Below are 21,027 nucleotides of genomic sequence, written 5' to 3'. Positions count from 1 at the left end.
GAGACAATAACGAAGACACCAGCCCGTCAGTTTATTGCTATTTATTCTTCTTCTCTTCCCCCGCCCCCCTCGGCCCGCCGCCTTCTCCCCGGCGTATTCCGCCTTTCCCCCTCAAACGGCTCTCGGGGCGGTTGGCGCCAGGCGAGTCCTGCGCATCCGCGCCAAGGGAGAGAGGAGGCGGCGGCGGCGGAAGAAGCGGCTCCGCGACGGCTCCCTTCCCCAAGGCCAACGGCGCCGCGCTCCCGAGCCAGGCCCGCGTTCCGAGCGCTCGGGCGTCGCGCGGTTGCTGAGGGGACGACGCGGGGCGACGGCAGCCTGCCTTTTCACCCCGCGTCAAGATGGCGGCGGCGGCGGCGACTCCTGCTGCTGCCGCCGCTTCCCCACCGCTTCAGGAGTTCTCCGTGGCCGAGGAGCGGAGCGGGCACTGCGCCGTGGTGGACGGCGGCTGCCTTTACGTGTGGGGGGGATACGTGGTAAGGAAGGGGCGAGGGAGGCGGCGGAGAAGCGGGGCGGCGGCGGGAGGCTCCGTGAGGAGACGGGGAAGGGGCGCTGGCTCCGCCCACTCGGGCGCTCGCTGAGGAGAGCAAAATGGGCGGGAAAGCATAACAGGGCGAGAGGCCCCGGAGGGGTGGGGGTTTGGATGTAGAGATGAAGCGGGATTGGAGAGAGGGGCCGTCGTTTACCTAAGCGACGTCGCCTATTGGTCGCTGGTTTTTCGAGGCGCGGCGGCCGGCCTATTTTCCCGCCCCCTGCCCTGAGGAGACCTTCTGTTATAGAGCGGTGTATAAATTCAATAAATAAAAGGGCGGCTTGGTTCCCCGCCACTCGCGCTCTTTCGCCAATAACATTTCATTTCATAAGATTCAAACACCGCTTGGTTGGGGGACGGGACACAAAACCTCAAAGCGGTTTACAAAATATAATAATAAAACAATTTTACTGCAAGAAAAGCTAACACTGGTTAAAAACTTTCAGAAAGCTGGAATGACAGTAGTCTTAAAACATGAAAACGCAAATACCGGCTTGTGTAAATAATGATTTTAGCAGGTGTGGAATTTCAGTGTAGTGTACCCCTGCTTGATGTCAATAGGCAGGGACTTCCAAAGTGTAGGTGCCGCCACATGAAAAAATGAAATTATTACAAATGTGGAACAGATCTCATGGGGCACCTTTAACAGTGCCAGTTCTGTCGATTGAAGCTGCTGGGTGGGCAATTATGGGGTGAGGCGACCTTGCAGGTAAACTGGTCCCAGCCTTGTTGGAGCCATAGCATAGGGTGGCCTTCCCCAACCCGATGCCCTCCAGATGTTTTGGGCTACAGTGCTACCTTGGTTCTCAAACGCCTTGGTATTCAAAACAACTTGGAACCCAAGCATTGCATTCCCAGAAGTGTTCCAGTTTGTGAACTTTTTTTGGAAACCAAAAGTGCTCCGTTTTGAGTGTTACACTGATGACTTGAGTTTTAAGCTTCTGTTTTGAGCGCCACACTTCCGTTTTTAGTGTTATGCTGACATCTATCTGTTTTTGCTATTTATTTTGCATTTTTGTTTTTGCGGCTCTCTTTTTTTTGTTTTGTGACTGTGTGGAACCCAGTTCAGCTACTGATTGATTGATTGTGTGACTGCATTACATTGTTTATTGCTTTAATTTTATGGATCCGTGGTCTCGTTAGATAATAAAATTCATGTTAAATTGATGTTGTAGGGGTTGTTTTTAAAAGTCTGGAAAGGATGAATCCATTTTGCGTTACTTTCTATGGGAAAGCGCGCCTTGGTTTTGGAACAATTTGGTTTTGGAACAGGCTTCTGGAATGGATTAAGTTTGAGAACCAAGGTACCACTGTACTATCTTGTCAGCCCCAGCCAGCACAAACATGCCTGCATGGCATGGGTGCAAGTCTTCCACGACTCACAGCCAAGATGGTCCTGGGTGGCTTTAGAAGAGGATTGGACATATTCCTGGAGAATAATAGCCTTGATAGCTGTGCTCTGCCTCCATGCTTCTGAATAGCAGTTGCAGGAAGTCACAGGAGCCTTAGACAGGGACCTCTGGCAGCAACCACCACTTCTCATATGCAAAACTTCATAGTTCAAATAATTATTTACAGTGCCATTAGCTGGATGATTCTGGGTGTGATTTCTCTCCTCTGGCTTTGCTAGCAAACTGGAGGGATGCCATTTCAGTTTCACAAATACAGTTCTTGGTTCTGCATGGATATCACACGTGCACATCCTCCCAAATAGGCCATTTGTGTGCAGCTAAATGATCACAGAACAGCAGTGCAGAAAGAGCAGTGGCTGACCTTTCGCTGAGATCTACGGGAGTGCGGGAGAAGGTTGTGCCGTGCTATGGCTAGCCTGCCTTTCCCTGCCTTTGTTCAGGCACAAAGATCTTACAATGATTTTAGTACAAAATAATAATTCCACATGAGTGGCATAGTCTCCACCTCTCTAGCTCCAGAATCCTGATTGCCTTGTGCCATGAGATTAGGCATTAAATATCCCAGTTTATGGTGGCTGGTTTTAATGTCTAATACTTCCCGAAAGTCTTGATCACCACTAATACTTTTCACGATGAGCAGCTTTTCAAAATAGGAATTTCTTTATTACATTGCTTTTAACAATACTTTGGAGTGCCTCGATTTCCCTGCTTCCCATTTGCTGCTGAACCAGACTTAATTTAATTTCCCAAGAGACCTTGGTGGAACTCTGAGCAGAGTGGATCTTAGGTAGCTAGCAAAACTCCTATATTCAGGAAGATAATTCCATGAGTGTGCATTATTACAGCACGGCTTCCACAATCCAAATCACTTGATGAGAAGCTATAATTTGAAATGAAAAGTAGCTTGTTAGTAGAAAGGAAGATTTCCAGTGACCCTGATGAAACATTTGTATGCCTGTGATTTTCTTTCTTATTTTGGTTAGTCAATTGAAGAAAATGAAGTTTACTTACCTAACGATGAGCTGTGGATCTATGAAATTGACAGTGGATTATGGTAAGTCATATTATTTACTGACAATTTTTAACAAGGCCTTTATATCACAAGCCTTCAAAACTGTTTCAAAAGGCATGATCCTAAATTCCCTGGGTAAAAGTAAATCCCATGGATTTTCATGGACTTTCTGCATGATATGTGCTGGAAAATAGGTATCAGTGTTTCTCCTTCCTTTTTATTGTATTGCTGCAACTAGTCCTGGAGGCTTTCAGCATGTGACAGTGGACACACCCCAGGAGTGGCTTTGACAGGCCGGCCAAAACGGGTGAGGGTAGCCGATGGGTGAGGGACTCCTCTGCATGCAAAGGCAGGCTCTGGCGGATTGAGCAGACGAGACCAACAGTGGGTCCAGTAGTCAAGAAGGCAGTTTCTGCATATGCTGTAGTGTAGAGCATGGGTCAGCAAACTAAGGTGCGCTGGCCCGATCAGGCCCAATTGCCTTCTGGATCCGGCCTGCGGATGGTCCGGGAATCATCACATGGATCGCCAGTGTGCGTGTTCTTTCCCTCTCCCTCTCATGGCAGCAGCAGTGGCACCTCCTCCCTCCCTCCTCCTGGCTTCTCCCCACCCTACCTAGAGGAGGAAGGGGGCTGGGCTTTGTTCGCACACCGCTCATCGTCCCCCCGCCGCCGCCAGCCCCTGCCACTCGCAAGACACAGGTAAGCAGTCACGGGGGGCTTGTGATGCTCTTGCATTGTCCCTCCCCCCAATGTAGTCCAGCCCCCCACATGGTCTGAGGGACAGTGGAGCGGTCCCCTGCTGAAAAAGTTTGCTGACCCCCCCCCCTGCTGTAGAGGGAAGTGAGGAGCAGCATGGGAATGTAGCCCATCTAAGAGAAGGAAAACTCTGACCCTAAACCTCTGCTGCCTTGTGGGATATCTTCAGGAGAAGAAAAGGTTAAGGAGTAAACCTTACACAAATCTGGAGAGGAGCCCATAAGTCGGTTGGCCTGAACGTATTGCTCTGCTTTTCTTTGGACCGTAGCAAGGCAAAGAGAGGGCTCTTGTCATCTGGCCATTCTAGGACCTCCATACACACTGCCCAGGCTTGCACCCCAGGGCGGTCACTTTGATGTTCCTAACGCAGCAGTTTGACTTCATCCCGAAAGGCACACTCCATTGTCTCTTGAGACAGAGAAACATGTCAATAGTAGGTTGTGTCTAGGGATGGCACTAGTGGAGTCTGGTCCATTAGGGCAAATGGGGCACTGCCCAACCAGCCTCAGTCTACGCTTCGCTAATTACTACCTGTATTTTATTACATATTTCATTCATGAATCGCTTCCCATGAGGGCTCCTGAAGGAATTTACTCCTGAATCTGTGGGCCAAATTATGGGATTTCTTATGTTCGCTGATTTACAGGTCGATGCATCTGATGGAAGGTGAATTGCCTCCATCCATGTCTGGAAGTTGCGGAGCGTCTGTTAATGGAAAGCTGTACATCTTTGGAGGATATGATGACAAAGGATACAGCAATCGGGTAAAGGGTTCCTTTATTTTTAGAAACTTTCGGATAGAATTACTAAGCTTGTTAAGGATGAAATAGTATAGTAGTAAGAATTAAACTGTTCAAGAAATCTTAACATTATGTTTTGATTTGATTTTCACACGGGTTACAGGCTAGAACCAGAATAACAACTTTAGGGTATGCCCAAGTATTTGAACTGCAGAACCTATCACACACACACACACACACACACACACACACACACACAAAATCTTTTAACCCTCCTCCTAATTTCCATAATGGTTTACCATGTGATGTGGGCGCTTATGTTTGAGAAGCAGCCTAATTGTGTGTGTGTAATTTGTTTTGCAGTTCTGTGCATTTTATGCTGCTACCAAAAGAAGGGCAGCAACTCATTCATGTCAGTGTGAATTTGATGACCTGCTTGTTATGCTGCCATTCAAAATTTATATAAGCCTTCAGAGCTGCCCTTTGATGTCAGAGGGACTCTGCTTGACACCGATGTTTAGGAACTGACCTTGACTAGATTCTGTGGAGTAACTAGATTCTATAACTCTCTATGATGGGGCATCACAGTAATTAATTTTAGTAGAAGTTGTGACCAAACATAATTGAGAGGTTAAGCCTTTCTGCTTCATTTTATTTCTTTGGAATTTATGTTGCTGTTGTGGAAAAGGTTAAGGACAGTCTGACTTTCAACAGTTAAAATTAGAATACAGAAGCCCCCTGCAATAAGAAGTGCTGCTCATTATTAGCAATGAGGAAGTGGAGGAAGAAGAATTTAAGCATTTTCTATTAAAACTATAAAGGACTAAATATTACTGGTTGTTCTCTCCAGACACCACTTTTGCCGATTAGCACTTCATTTTTTCCAGAATATTGCTGTGTGTTGAAAGTGTCTTAATTTCCTTTTAAGCTCTATTATGTTAATTTGCGAACAAGAAATGGAACCTATTTGTGGAAAAAAATCACAGACTTTAAAGGTCAGCCTCCTACACCACGTGACAAACTTGCCTGCTGGGTGTATAAAGACAGGTAATTGTCATGGGTGATTTCACAAATGGGGAGGTGGCATTAGCTGGTGAACAGACCAGGCTGTAATTCTGTGTGGCTTCATGACCTTTGTCTTCCCTTAATTCACTTGTGCTTCTGTTCCTTCACTTATAAAATGAGAATTGTCCTGATGTCGACAGCCTGCAAATTATGTGTGAGGCATGATACTGGATAGGATTAGAGCCCAAGGCAGTATTAAAACCTTGTTAAATGACAGTGGTTCACTGACTTAGAAATATTAGATGATTAAAATATGAATGCATATTTGAGTTTTTCCTCTGCTGATTGATCTGCATTTTGGTAGCACAGATAAGTCCTTTTACTCATAAATGCCTTGCTCCAGTAGTTCCTTGCACACTGGAGGGTGGGAAGGTTTCACACACAAGGAGAATTGAAACAAGATGATTGCAGATGTCAAAGAACTCTAGAGCTGCCTTCTCTAACCTGTTGCCTTCTAGGTGTGTGAGTTGTAGTCAAAAAGGTGTAGAAGGCAACAGGTTAGGGAAGGCTGCTCTAGAGGAATTAAATTAGAGCATCTGACCTCTTAGATCTAATGGCAGGAATTAATTTGTAAATTTTAATTCTGATTTTTTTTTTTAAAGGCTCATCTATTTTGGTGGCTATGGCTGTAGAAAGCAGAGTGAGCTGTGTGACTGTTTTGATGTTCATGATGCATATTGGGTAAGAGATCTGTTACAGTTTCAAATAAAGAGGACCCTGTGTTGGAAGGAATATTAGCAGTGGTTTTATTGTCTTTTATTCCCTTTAACCTACTGTTTCACTTCTTTGTTTTCTTCCAGGGAGAACGGATATTCTGGGGATGGCACAATGACGTTCATGTTTTTGATACAACTACACAAACTTGGTATCAGCCAAAAATTAAAGTAAGTGTTATTTGAACTCTGGATTTGTTGTTGTCATGTTTCATTGTCCTCCAGAGGCTTTCCGAACACAATCTCACATATCTTTCCTTATGCTCTTGGATTGATGTGAATATTCTGAGTCATTTATTTATTTATTGAAGTATTTCTAGGCAGCTTTTAAGGATAACGCCCTACCATAGTAAAAAACAAATCTGCAAACACAAACATTTTAAAGTGTTTCTAAGAAATAAAAACCTATTGCAGTCTTAGAAGAAGACAGCAGTGAACAAAACTGGTTTTGAGGCCAGCTTGAATGCCTGAACTGAAGAGGCCAATGCAATCCACACAAAAGAGACATCATAGGTGAACCTAGACAGGTTGCCCATCCTGTCTTCTTGTGCTAGGCAACCTTGTTGATCTTACCAGTGGTAAGATATCCATATCCATGTAGGACCTTCAATGCAGATTTTAATGCAGGCAAAAATCATATGGGCGAAGCCCATAACCTGATCCCAAACTTTTAGGGATTTAGGTTACCACAACAATTTTTAAATTGGCCCCAGAAACTCACAGACAGGATTGATTTTAATGTTCTGACTTTCTGGTCCATACCAGAATGTAGATAGTCAATTCGTTCTGCAGCAACTGAAGTTTCTAAACCCTCTTCAAAGGCAGTCCTGGCTCAAACACAATACAGCAGTCCTAAGAATCACAGCAGTACTTCTTTTGTATTTGCTTGCAGAATGGAGTTCCACCTCAGCCTCGAGCAGCACATTCATGCACAGTCCTAGGAAATAAAGGTTACGTGTTTGGAGGCCGTGTTTTGGTTTGTACTGATTTTATGTTTACGCTATGAAAAAACGGGGGGAAAGGAGCATGTCAGTGCTGGAAAGGGAAAAGCATTCAACTTTGAAATAAAAATAAATGGTGAGGCCTGCTGTGAGGGAAAGGGAGCCTATTTTCCTTTTTAAAAATTGCTGCAGTGTTTTGAAAAGCGAGTCAGCCTTTACCAAACTAACAGAGTTCCAAAACTACAAAGGCAGGTTGTATTGTCAGTGACATCCTGAATGCAATCAACAGATACTGCTCCCCAAAATATACATTTCATGTAAAATATATCTTCTAAGGAAAATACTTTGGATTGTAGTTGGTACTAATGTATGCATGTCATGTTTAGCAAGATTAGGCTACAAGTGTGTTTATACTTCTGCTATCTGCAGGACCAGAGACAGTCTGCCTCCGAGTATCAGCAGGAGAGAACTCTTGCCCTTGGGTCCATTTGTGGATTTCCCAAAGGCATCTCTATGTGGACAGGATACAGAGGAGCAATTCCAATTAAGTGGGGAGGGCACTGTTGCGCCCAGGTCCTCTTTGAGGCCTTCCCATCCATGTATCTGGTGGGCTGTTGGTGGAGCTGAATGCTGGTCTAGATCCAGCAGGGCTGCTCTTATTTATTTTTATGAAAATGCAGATTGCATTTGAAGTTGCTGTGATCAAGAATAATAACGTAAATACATGATTCCTGCTAATGAGAGTGCAGCCAGCAGACATAAAGGGATTTCCTCTGTGGAGCTCCCTTTCTCCATCCACCAGTATTCAATACAAGAAGCCAAAGTTCTTCCTATTCACCATCCTGCTTTTCCTCTTGACCAAATGAAATATATCGGAACTGTGCCTTAAGTTAGAGAGAGGGGGCTAGGTAGGAAATCAGAAAATTGGTCATGTTAGCTGGGTGGAGCTCATGGGAGTTGTAGTTCAGAACATCTGGAGGTTACCTGGCCAGGAAATATTGCCTTAATCCATAAAGAACACAATCTGTCTTGAAACAGCTGCAATTTGCCCATTTGAGGAGTGCGCAGACAGAATCTATTACTTGGGTGTCCTTTGAAAATCATTCTGTATTGTCATATTTTCCTAATTAAACTTTTTTATTTGAACAGCAAAAAAGAATGAATGATTTACATTATTTGAATTTGGATACCTGGGTTTGGTCGGGAAAGTAAGTTTTTCCTCATGTCATAGCTCTGTTGTATGTAACAATTCATGTTCATGTACTGTATTTGTATATTTTGTCCTGAATACTCGCGTCATTACTTTTTTCCCCCCTTTGGTTTTCTTTTTTGGGGGAGCTTGAGCTAAAAACTGCTCTTTGTTATGCTTAAAATAACGACGATGCCCTTTTTAGATAATTGTTTCAGGGTGATAAACAGCAATATGGTTTTGGGGAACATTTATTTGGATTGTGTGGAAATCTCAGTTTGACATATCTATGAAGTACGTTTATCCATTCTTCTGCGTGTTCTCAGACTGGGAAAACATTATTTTGTAAAAGAAGAAGGAAGGAAGGAATTCTATAAGGACAGATTCCATTAGCTGTCCCTCCTTTAAATTTTTTGTTTGACGTTAAATTAGTAGTATTTATTGTTATTTATTGTTATTTATTGCCTCAGACCCAATGAATTTACTACCATATTTATTACACATGCCAAGCCTCTAGGGAGAACAGGGTCTGTAGTCCCCTTCTTACCAGTATCAGATAGTGCTTCTGTTAGGAGCCTGCCTCCTTGGCAGCTATGGATTCCTGGTTTTGAAAGACAAGGAGAGTCCCCAGGCAGATCTTGGGATTTTCATGGATCCTAAGAATGTCCCAATGGGACGCGGGTGGCGCTGTGGGTTAAACCACAGAGCCTAGGACTTGCGATCAGAAGGTCGACGGTTCGAATCCCCACGACGGGGTGAGCTCCCGTTGCTCGGTCCCTGCTCCTGCCAACCTAGCAGTTCAAAAGCACATCAAAGTGCAAGTAGATAAATAGGTACCACTCCAGTGGGAAGGTAAACAGTGTTTCCGTGTGCTGCTCTGGTTCGCCAGAAGCGGCTTAGTCATGCTGGCCACATGATCCGGAAGCTGTACGCCGGCTCCCTTGGCCAGTAAAGCGAGATGAGCGCCGCAACCCCAGAGTCGGCCACGACTGGACCTAAGGGTCAGGGGTCCCTTTACCTTTACCTTTAAGAATGTCCCAACAGGAGGTTCCCAAGAGCAAAAAGACTTGAAAAATAGAGCATTACCCATGGGAAGGACTCTCATTGGCAGTGGTGCAGTAAGCAAGCTGCCTGTAAGCAAATCGCCTGACGTGAATGCTGACTTCGCAAAATAGTTGTTTCCCCCACCTGAAAGATGCTAAACTGCCCACCCAATAATTATTTTGTTTGTTTCTTGAAATATGTAGGCCTTTTGTTTTTTGCTTGCTTTTTCTAGAATTTGCACAAATGGAGAAAAACCGGGAGACAGATCATGGCATACTTTGACATCTGTAACAGATAGTAAACTTTTCCTGTTTGGTGGGCTGAGTTCAGACAATGTACCCTTAAGTAAGTAGTTTGATATTAATTGATTGCTATCATTTTATTTACTCAAAATTATTGAGTACACTGTGCTAAGAAGGAAGCAAGTTACAACTGAATGATTTGTGTGATTAACAAACTATAATGCTAAGATAAATTAAAAACTTGTTTGTCAATGAATTGCTGGCACAATAGCAACAAAAAAACTCTGGATACATAATGCTTGAAGGACTTGCCACCACCCTGGCTCCTGTCCCCCTGCTCCAAATCTGACTACAAGTAAACTTAAAGATAATATTTCAATCCATCTTTTATCAAAGTCTAGCAGATTTCATGTTTCAGAAGGAAACTGCTGTGGCTTTCTTTATAAGTCAAAGAACTGCAGCCAGCTGAAGATAAAATCAATGTCAGAATGTTTTTTAAAACTGTTCCTTTAGTTTTTAGTTTCAGACTTGGCATTTTAAAAAACAGTACTGTAACTCATTGGCTGCAGTTACTTAGGGGTAAATCTATTTATTTGTAGAGCTTACTTCTAACAAAACAGACATAGGGTAAATTTTTATTGTTATTTATTGAAAGCAGTTTTATCCAGGTCTTCAGACCAAAGAGACTCTCAGAGCACCTTTCCTTCTAACAAGCTGCTTTAGTTCTGGGTATTTTCCATCTCCAGCCAATAGGCCTTTTGAAGATATATGGGCTTTAAAATGGTACCCCTGCCTCCCAAGACTAGTTTATTGTCTGCCTCTGTAGCAGAAGTCTGAAATGTGCAGCCTAGTCTGCGGCCTGTCACAACAGACAGAAGGGAAAAGTGGTGAAAAGAAGAGGACTCACGTAGCAGCCCAAGCAGAAATGCTGAATGCTTGTGAAACATAGTGTGTTCCCAGTCCATAGAACCATATAACTAGTCAAGTCTATGCTCAAAGAGGCTTCAAGTTACAGCATCCCTCTTTGCCACCACTTTTGTAACGGAAGGGAATTTTAAAAGCAGGAAGTTCTGATATGGCACTAAAGTCCAGTGTTCTGTAGGAGGAGGGTGTCAAAAGCCCATAGGGTTCAAGCTGTACAAGCTGCTCCTTGGGTCCTGTCCACAGTTGCCCTAGTTTTTCATATTCAGTATCATTTATTTCATGTTTAAACACGAAACGTAATATATTGCATAACTTAAATGGTCTCTTATTATCAATGTGTGTGTGTGTTTAAAGAAAATAAATAGCAGTAACTATGCATCTTTCTTTATTTTCAGGTGATGGTTGGATTTATGATGTCGCAACAAACAAATGGCAACAACTTACATACTTACCAAAGAGCATACCGAGGTACAATCAGAGGCGTACCTGGGGGTTGGTGAAACCAGCCCCCAACCAGGGGCGCAGGCCCGGGGGGAGGGGCGTGCAAAAAACACCTATCAGACTGTGGAGTGTATGATGTAGGTGTGTGTGGTGACTTGCCTCCACTGTCGTGGTGAAATCAAACATAGGAGAAGCTTCCTGTCCTTTTTGCACCATGGCACAAATGCATGCTAATTCTTTTGCCCTTCCTCCTTGCCTTGCCTTCACTCCGGACGCTTTGAGTAGTTGGGTCACATAAAATGTAGTCATTTCTAATGTGGCTATTGCAGTAAAGTGTTGGTTTTTTTGGGGGGGGCAGGGGGCCAATACATTACTTTCCAGTGGTTTAAGGGCTCCTAGGCATGCCTCTGGGTATAATAAACTAGTCAACTTTTTCTGGAATTGAAGAAAGTATGAATAAATTGTTATGTTATGTTCAACATTGGAGCATAGGCTTGGATCTCCAGTGATGCCAAGTACAAGTATAAACTTCTGTTCAGGCAGAAGTTCTGTTCACATCAGATGTTGTCCTATAGGGTCCCCTGAGCTTCTGGAATGGGAGGGTGGAGGCAGGAAAGCCCTGTTAGACAAGTGGAGGTCTCATCATAGGTCATAGAATCCAACCAGGTATCTTTAAATAAAAAACCCAAAATGAATTGTGCACATTTTCAGTTAACTTTATCCTATATCTCTGTCTGAGCCAGTAATATAATTTTCCAGGTGATACTAAAAAGGTATCAGTATAGATACATACGATTGTGAAGAAATATTTGATAAATTTCACCTAATCATGCACCTATTGGACATTTATTTGAATTTTATTTGACGTCCACCCTAACACACTCATTTGGAAGAAAGGCACATTGACTTCAGGAGAAATTGCTTGCTTGGTTCATGCGATTGGGACGGCGGCCTTAAAGCCCTGATTCGAATGAAAATCTACATGGGTCAGGGAGTGAGATTGCATCCACACCTTCTATTTATTTGTGGAAGGGGTGTGTGTAGGCTGCACTATAACAAAACATTCTTGATATGCATGTTTTCAGAGGGCCTGCATGTTGACTTTATCTGTGCAGGCCCTGTGCAAATATTATATCACTGCAGACTGATGGTTGAACCGGTGCCGCCAAGGGGGATTGGAATTACACTCCCACACCACAGCTAGTCTCTACAATAGATAGAAGCTGATTCAAACTGTGCCAAACTATCATCATCCCCCTCCATTCTAACGAAGTCTCCACCCCCAATGTTTTAGGTAGATGCGCAGCAGCACACACTAACCATAACATATTTTGGTACTTAGATCTTCTCATATTAAAGCAATTTTATATAAAATTAGATTGAAATCAGAGTGTAACTCAGTACTATAATTCTAGGTGGAGGGTTTATTTTAAAAGGTGACGTTAATCTAGCCGATATGTGATGCAAATAACATGCTTTATTAGAATGTCTAGGTACTAAGTTAGAGCAGCTGTGAGAGGACATAAACCTATCAGTCTGTAGAAAAAAGCTTCAGGTTTCAAGCTAGGAGTCAAGGCACAGAGTCAAGGCAGGAAAGGCTTTCCAGTGTTCTGCGATGATCCAGTCCAGGCCAGAGTTTTCCTAATGCAGATAAGACAGAGGCAGACCTATCAACAGGTATGAGGAAGAGAACAGGTGGGATACAGTTTAGTGTAAGGAGAACAGTGCATAATTGCTGAAATTAATGAAGTAAGAAGTGCTATTTAGTACCGAGTCATCTTGCACATATTTTTGCAATAGTTAAATAAACAAAAGGGGACAAATTCTGCAATCCTGCTGACCTCAGTGAGTTATACTCAGTCTGTTAATTCTTGAAAGAAAATTCACCTCAGTTCAGTGAAGCTCTCTTTACAAACCTATATGAATTGGTCCTATTTTGAACTTCTGTGTATCCATGCATACCCATTTGTTTATTTTGCACTAGGATGTGCAAAAAGAAAACTTACTCCCTTTAGCATAATTTTGTAAACCATTAACATTCAGAAAGCTCCAATTCTTGGAAGATACAAAGGAGGGATGAGAGATTAAAGACCCTTCGTTCCTTTGACCTCAGTGACATATCAGGGGTGGGGTGAGGAGAAACTGAACTTAGCAGCTCACTCTAGCTGTGGAAAGCTGGTATCTAAACTAAATTACCAAGCTCTTCTTGTACTTTTTTGCATAAGTGTGTTTTTAAGGTAACAAATTTCATCTCCGTGCTTGTCAGATTCCTTTGAACTGAGACAGGGGAGGGAAGAGAGGTGCTTTCTTTGTCCCAGAGATGTTTCTCCAACTCTCAAATTATGCACTTCAGAATAAGCAAGTTCAAGACTCAGTGCCTGGGTTTCACCCTATGATTTTGAATGAAGGCCAAGATCTGTAAGAAAGAAAGATTTCTTTCTGATGGCCCAGTTTTTAAATTGTTGCCATGGCCATACCTACTCTCAAATCAAGTCCCTCTACATCACAGCAGCCATTTTTAATTGTGTTTGCTAAAGGTACTTTTTAAATCTGCACTCACAAGAGAACTATTTTGGTTGTGTTCCTCCAATTTAAATCTATCTTGCTGGGTTTTATGATAAGAATTGGAATGCATACATTGTTAAATGTTTATTAAACAGTTGTGTTTGACAAAAAAAGTAAGCCCACTCATGGTAAGTAGTAAAAGGGTAGTAAGTTCTTGATTTGTGTCTAATGAATTCAGATGTTTTTAGAATCCATTTGAGTGGACTAATTAGTTAGTTCAAGAGCTGAGAGCCAGCTCCATTCAAATAAATCTATTTACTATGCAGTAGAGATTAAAGGGGGAGAGTGCTACAATAGCCTACAAAATGCACTAAAACCCTATGATAGCTACCTGAAAACTTGTTTTAAATGCACAGTTATTTGAGTATTTATTCTCACTATAATATACTTTTAGATTGTGGCATACAGCTTGTCTTGGTAAAGAAGGTGAAGTGATGGTCTTTGGAGGAAGCAAAGATGACTTGCATTTCATGGACACGGTCAGTAAATAGAACACATGTTAAATGTCACCATTGTGCTGATAAGTCTTTTAATTGAAATTTAAAAATATTTTTATGGAGAGAATTTAGGTAAACAGAATCAGATCATATGAGAGGGGTTTTGATCCTTCCTGAACTCCTCCTCCCTCTCCTTTCCCTGTGCACCCCTAAATCTCTTCTGGGGCTCCCACAACCCTCCAGAGCAGATTTGGGGCGGGGGGCGCTTGGGGGTGCTTGAGGAGAGAGTGAGGATATTGCATTTCACAAATTGAAATCCTTGCATTATCAGAACTGCTTTGTTGGCTTAGCCCAATGTTTTTAAATACCTCATTAAAATATTTAGTTGTTCTTCCTTACCCAGTTCTACTGAGTTTTTTTAACTGTTTCTGCTGCATGTTGGTATTGTTGATTTTATGTTATTTTTAATTGCATATATTTTAATGCAATGTTTTATTGTTGTGCATTGCTATAAGTACCTTTGTTGCAAAGTAACTCATAAATATTTGAATTTTTTGTTGTTCTTGCTTAGGGACACTGCAGCGATTTATTGATTTTCCAGACACAACCATACTCACTTCTCAGGTGAGCTGAGAAATTACTCAGATAACAATATTATAAAGCCATGAGCCTAGTTGAGTTCAACACTGTTTAAAAGCAACCGTATATTCCAAAATGTTAAGCGGTAACTATCCCGACATAGCGGCTTCAGAGCACATGCAGGGCCACTGACACACACTAAGCTGTACCCATGCAGGGGCTGTTCAGGGAGTCAAGGAATGCTCCACACACAGTGCAATGATTTCAAGCATTCCCTGACAAGGAAGGGAAGAGGGGGTATCCCCTGCACCTCAAAGTCCTGCAGAATTTTGGTTCGTGAGAAACGACAGTTATGTTCTGTGGATTTCAGAGGCTCTGAAATCCGAGTGTTATTTCAGTTGTGCATCTGTTAACCTCAAACTTGAAACCATATACAAAACAGTGTACAACTTTGAAGAGTCCAAAGCCTTTTCCATTCACTTGATAATCCTTGCAACATCACTTTAAATAGGTCAACGTTATGGGTGCGACGCAGCTGATGAGTCCCGTCAGCGGAAGCCTTGTGCAACAGGGCTGCTTCCAGCACCTCTTCACTAACCTCTCCCACACTCCAAATTGGCTTAGTGTGGGTGGGTGTCAGGAACAGTGCACAGACGAGCTGACAGAAGGATCACCTTAGCACAGCGTTGAATTAATCACTTTAGTCCCCATATTGCAGGTAAGGGGCCAGGACTGAGGTTGCGACAGTATTTCAGTTGTCGGCTCCAAACCATGGCCTGTCTATCTTTGTATCTGACCCAATGTCAGTTACGAACCATGGTGTGTGAAACACTGTCAAACTATGATATCAAGCCTCTATTTGAAGCTGGTTTGCAAACCACAGTTGATGTGGGCTGTGGTTTTCAGTTATCAAACCCTTGAAAACACAGACCTACTTCAGAAGGCTAATGCACCATGGGGATGGGAGCAAACTTGCAAAGCTGAGCAGATGGAAGACAAAAGCTGCTCTAAGCCATGGTTTAATGTTGGACGTCCAAATCATGGTGTGGAGTCTTAATTGCAGTTAGCACAAACCAGTTTGGCATGATGTTTCAACTAAGCCATATTAACTTGCCTAAAGCCACCTGGTAAATTCATAGTTGAGATGAGAATACCTAGGTACTCACATGGATAAAACTGTTTTCTTCTATATAGTTTAATGTTTAACCTGCAAAACTTTGTAATCTGGCATTATTTCTTTCAGACTGAGCCTTGACTGCATTGGTAAAAATGCTGCCCTCTTGGAGAACCAACTATCCTGGTTACCATCTAGACTTTTGGAGGAAGCTATGGATAAAATAACTTTTTGGGCTGCTGTTAGCCATCGTCGAGAAAGAAAAGCCAAAGAAGCAGCACAGGAGCAAATTAATGTCTCTTAGCAACCATTCTTCGTGAATATACAGCGCAGAGTACAGACCCTTCTTGGAGATAATTTTGAAATGTTACTGTTGACTGTTTGGGCTGAATTTCTAAGGCTGGGTCAGATCGGGTGAAAGGCACTCTGATTTGCTGGTGCATAAGGAACGGGAGCAGAGTCTACTGATGTAATAACAGCTCCACTTAGGGGCTCTGGAGGTTAATAACAACTTTCTTGGGTTTACTGAGCCAGTTCTTAAAGCTAGTTGAGCCATTTATTATTATTAAAGCTAAATATGTTAATGAGGCTTCAGACAGTCAAACCTTTATTTGGTCATATTCCTGTGTATTGCTACACTTTAGCCATTGTCTGAAGAGGGGGATTTCTTTAATACCTCTGAAGCCGCAAAACTCTCTTCTTTCGACAGCACTATAAAAAACTTGGTTGAAAGTTGCATGGGCCGGGTATTGACACTATTTTATAGAAACACTTTAAAGTTGCACTTTTGTGTTAAATGTTTTTACTGGGCAAAGTTTTACTGTTGCAATAAACATTGATAGACTGTAAATAATCACAATTTTAAAAATGTTACACAGACCACAATGTGTAAGGTTTGTATTCAACTTAGCTGTTTTTTTGTTATTTATTGTAAAGTATTTATAAAATACAAATTTCCTATCAGTGTTAGGTATTTAGCTAATAGGGACCCTGTTGTTACCATTTTGCTGTTATGTTTTGAGTAGAATCTTACTCTGAATACTTTTACTCACTTGCCATTTTGAGCAAAAATCTTTGGGGGAAATCTTTTTGTTTATACATCTACTTTGAGTTGCCTTCAGGCTGGTTGCAGTAATAACTAAGCACATGTGGTATTAGGAGGAGGTGGAGTCATGCCATGATATGCTGCTTAATAACTCAGTATTACATTTAAGCCATATATCTCTTTAGGGATATTTTTGATACTAGGGGAGGAATTCAACATCACACTCTTCTGATCATTCCACCAGCACATGCATTTCAGTTCCCCAGAGGGGACACTCCCTTGCCTACTCTCTCCCTCAAACCTGGGGTGTGGGGAGCCCATTGCGCAAGTGGAAATCTTTGTGCTAATGGGACTTGTTAGCCGAATCCCACCATGGCAATTTTGCTTCTGTTGGGGAAGGGGTGATGCAGATTTTATATAACTGATCTTTGCTTCCTTGTTCTTAGTCTACAAGCTAAAAATAAGGAATGTGGGCTTTTACTCCCAAAACCGAGTATGTGACTTATCAAGTATAGAGCTATGTTTCAGATATTTGACTTTGGACCTAATATATGAATGACTGAAAATCAGAGGAATCAGGTGGTTCAAGCACCTGAACAGATGCAGCAGTTTAGTGAAGTCATTAATGCCAACCTTTGTCGTGGAACAATGGCATAACGTACTTTGAACGTACTGTAGGTAGCAAGTGACTTTTTATCTACCTTTTGTCATGAGATTCACTCCAGTTCTGCTCCCTTCTAGGTAAAATGTTGCACTTGGCATTGACGCAGTCTTGGAGCAAATCAAGATGTCACAAATATTTCTCTTAAAGTATTTTTAATGATCATCCTGGCAGATGTTTGGGTTAAGGCTGAAAACTTGTGTGTGGAAGTTCTGTGCCTTTAACAAGCTGAAATTCAGCAGACGAAGCTTTTCTGATGTGCAGGTGAAGTAATGAGTTAGTTTCCTCTGAATCTCTGCTTGTTGCACAGCTGTTAAAACACAAAAGAAGGCCATCCTAAAGAAAAGTTGGCAAACCTAGCCTAGTAGGATGAGAACCCTTTATTGCATTATTAGAATTGATCTGACCAGTTATGAAAATTACGGCATTGGAGAATGCTGCACAGGAGCATTCAGTTCTTGCCTTCTGGTCCCCAGCACATGCAGGATACTCAAGAGTGCCATACGCGTCAAGCATTAAAATGCAATCCACTGGGATGTTCTGCCCAAGGCCTCTGCAGAACGAATGGGAGCAGCTCCCATACATGAGCAGGAAAACTTCAGTGGATTGTGACAGTATTTTGAAGTGATGGTCGTTTATTTTAATGGAACCTCTACATAATGTGTTTAGGATTGGTGTGAGAATTCTATGGACTTCCAGATAACCTTGCAAATAGCAATGGTGCTACTTAAAAGGTCAAATCCTGATGAGGTCAAAGTCAGAGGAACTTGACTCTGAACTTCAGTAGCAACATTGATGATTATACCATACCTGAGCTAGAAAACTTTGACAGGGAAGTATCCACAAGTTTTTCATATTGAAATTGTGTTCAGAATCAGTTCCAAAGAAAAGTGCCTTTATTGCCTTATTATGTTTTCATGTGTGTTTTACAATATCTGCAGAAGACTGAAATTTTCTCTTGCAATAAAAACATGGAATTCTGACTATCTTGTTTATGTTATACAGTTATATAATCCTGTCTACCAATAGCAAACTTACGGTTATTATTATTATTATAGGGCTGAAACTATATCATGCACACAAGCAGGGTGTCGGCAGGCATGCGGTGACCCTGCAGTTTGCAGAAGTACCCACACCACCACCCTCAAGAAGCTTTAGGGAAGAAACACACACACACACACACACACCAGTGAGCACTGGGCATGTTCAGTAGCCATAGAAAACTGTTAGGGGACAGAGAAGTGGAAAACCAAGGGGGAGAAGGGAAAGGAATGGAGCATTGCACACTGCAACAACGTTTTATTACTTTGGAAACAAATGAAAGAGGCTTATTATTTATTAAATTCGTATACGACCCTTCATCCGAAGATCCCAAGGTGGTTCACAACACAACAGAAAAATACAAAATAACACAAAGTACAAAATAGCAATACAGTACAAAAACAAATAACCCATAAAATGAGCTGTACACTGTGGCAGGGGTATAGTCAAGGAATTCAGAAGCGCATAGTTTATAGAAGGAAAGGAAATCACACTTAAAAACATGGTTGCCTGTGAGTTTACAGAATGGCAATTGAGTGGGGGTTAGGGGTGCAGGTAAGTCAGGTAGACAGTGAATCTAGCAGTTGAAGTGGATGGTTGAGAGCAGAAGGTTCTGTGTGTCCACCGAAAACTAAATCCACTCACCCCAAGGAAAATGGAAGGAAGAGGATACTAGGCTGCACAATTTTAGTCACTTGAATACTCAAGCTGAAGGCTTGGAATCCAGGCCCCCTTTTCGGTGCCTGTGAGTTGTCATAACCCCTCATTAACTGACAGCCCTTTCACTTTCCAGAGTGGATGCGCAAGAAACCCAAGGAATGGACAGCACCGCTCTGCAAAACAGCTTGCATCTCAATCCTCTGCGTGCGCAGGCAGACGAGAATCAGTGTGAACACTGTTGGGGTTAGGATGCGGGTTCAAATCCTCTAAGACCTGCTTGGGCAAGCCACTGGCTCTCAGGTGTAACCTACCTCACCGGGTTGTTGGGAGGACAGCATGAAGGGGGGGGGGAGAAGCAAAAATGGCTTGGCTTCTCATCCCCATTCTTCATTTGAGGTTTAAAAAAAACGAAGCCAGATGGCCCTCAGTCAGGGAATCTTCACCTGCGATTCCTGCATTGCAGGGGGTAGACTAGATGACCCTGGGGGGACCCCTTTCAACTTTACAATTCTATGATTGCCTGAATGAGCAACACATCAGTCATGGATGCTTTCGTTGGGACTACTGCATTGCAGGGGGTTGGACTAGATGACCTTTGGGTTCCCTTGTTTAGTCGTTTAGTCATGTCCGCCTCTTCGTGACCCCCTGGACCAGAGCACGCCAGGCCCTCCTGTCTTACACTGCCTCCTGCAGTTTGGTCAAACTCATGCTGGTAGCTACGAGAACACTGTCCAACCATCTCATCCTCTGTCATCCCCTTCTCCTTGTGCCCTCCATCTTTCCCAACATCAGGGTCTTGTCCAGGGAGTCTTCTCTTCTCATGAGGTGGCCAAAGTCTTGGAGCCTCAGCTTCAGGATCTGTCCTTCCAGTGAGCACTCAGGGCTGATTTCCTTCAGAATGGAGAGGTTTGATCTTCTTTGCAGTCCATGGGACTCTCCAGAGTCTCCTCCAGCACCATAATTCAGAAGCATCAATTCTTTGGCGATCAGCCTTTTCTTGATGGTCCAGCTCTCACTTCCATACATCACTACTGGGAAAACCATAGCTTGAACTATACGGAGCTTTGTTGGCAAGGTGATGTCTCTGCTTTTTAAGATGCTGTCCAGGTTTGTCATTGCTTTTCTCCCAAGATTGGGTTCCCTTACCATTCTATGATTCTACCATTCTTTCCCCCCCCCTTCCCTGCCTCCCTCTGAGCAGGGAGAACACACCACTCTCATTTGGAAGCCGCCTTGAAGTCCCTGGGTATCATATGTGGTGGGATTGTAAGGTAATTAAAAAAAATTTGGGAAATGATTTACAACGAATTGAAGAAAATGTTCCATTTAACATTTGTTAAAAAACCCGAGGCATTTTTGTTGGGGATTGTAGGGAAAGACCTGCTAAAAAAGTTGAAAAACATCTTCATGTATGCGACAACGGCAGGAAGAGTTCTAATAGCACAAGGATGGAAGACTGAAGAAACCCCAACTAAAGAATCACGGCAAGAAAAATTGACGGACTATGCAGAACTGGCAAAACTGACATACAAGCTACGGGACAAGGATAACTGTGACTTTAAGGATGAATGGGAACCCATTACAAAGTATCTGAAGACGCAACAAAGCGAACTGGACTCCTTGGCTGGCTTCGAATAAACATTCACAAACTTTTTATTGATAATAATCAGCTAAATAGTTTGAGGATCTGTACAACTGTGTAACATGCAGAAAACAGCATTTTTAGAGAAACCAAAGACTGGAACTGAGGGAAGTCGGGGGGTGGGGTGGGGGGGTGGGTTTTGTGGGGGTGGGATGAAAAATGGGGGGGGGGAACAAGGATGATATGTTTTTGGATAATATGTCTTGTTATAATTCTGAATAATAATAATAATAATAATAATAATAATAATAATAATAATAATAATTAATAAGT

The 21,027-nt window shown here is 42.6% G+C and overlaps 1 protein-coding gene across 3 annotated transcripts; it reads left to right on the top strand.

Moving 5' to 3' along the window:
• KLHDC1 (kelch domain containing 1) lies at positions 1-18,394 on the top strand. 3 transcript variants are annotated; one of them, XM_083618252.1, is made up of 13 exons: positions 1-25; positions 2,925-2,995; positions 4,358-4,475; positions 5,380-5,498; positions 6,119-6,197; positions 6,317-6,400; positions 7,122-7,205; positions 8,320-8,378; positions 9,636-9,748; positions 10,965-11,037; positions 13,970-14,054; positions 14,584-14,636; positions 15,835-18,394. In XM_083618252.1, exons 3-13 carry the CDS (start codon positions 4,362-4,364, stop codon positions 16,007-16,009), a joined length of 1,038 nt encoding a protein of 345 aa, XP_083474378.1. In that variant the 5' UTR covers positions 1-25; positions 2,925-2,995; positions 4,358-4,361; the 3' UTR covers positions 16,010-18,394. The 3 variants fall into 3 exon arrangements, with proteins under 3 accessions (XP_083474378.1, XP_083474376.1, XP_083474377.1); XM_083618250.1 differs by lacking the exon at positions 1-25 and adding an exon at positions 57-473; XM_083618251.1 differs by lacking the exon at positions 1-25 and adding an exon at positions 777-861.
• Positions 18,395-21,027: the final 2,633 nt, after the last annotated feature.

This window comes from Podarcis filfolensis (genome assembly GCF_964270895.1).
Source record: "Podarcis filfolensis genome assembly, chromosome: 1".
Taxonomy (NCBI): domain Eukaryota; kingdom Metazoa; phylum Chordata; class Lepidosauria; order Squamata; family Lacertidae; genus Podarcis; species Podarcis filfolensis.
The sequence above is the reverse complement of the archived record's forward strand: the minus strand, read 5'-3'. Positions and strand labels throughout refer to the sequence as shown.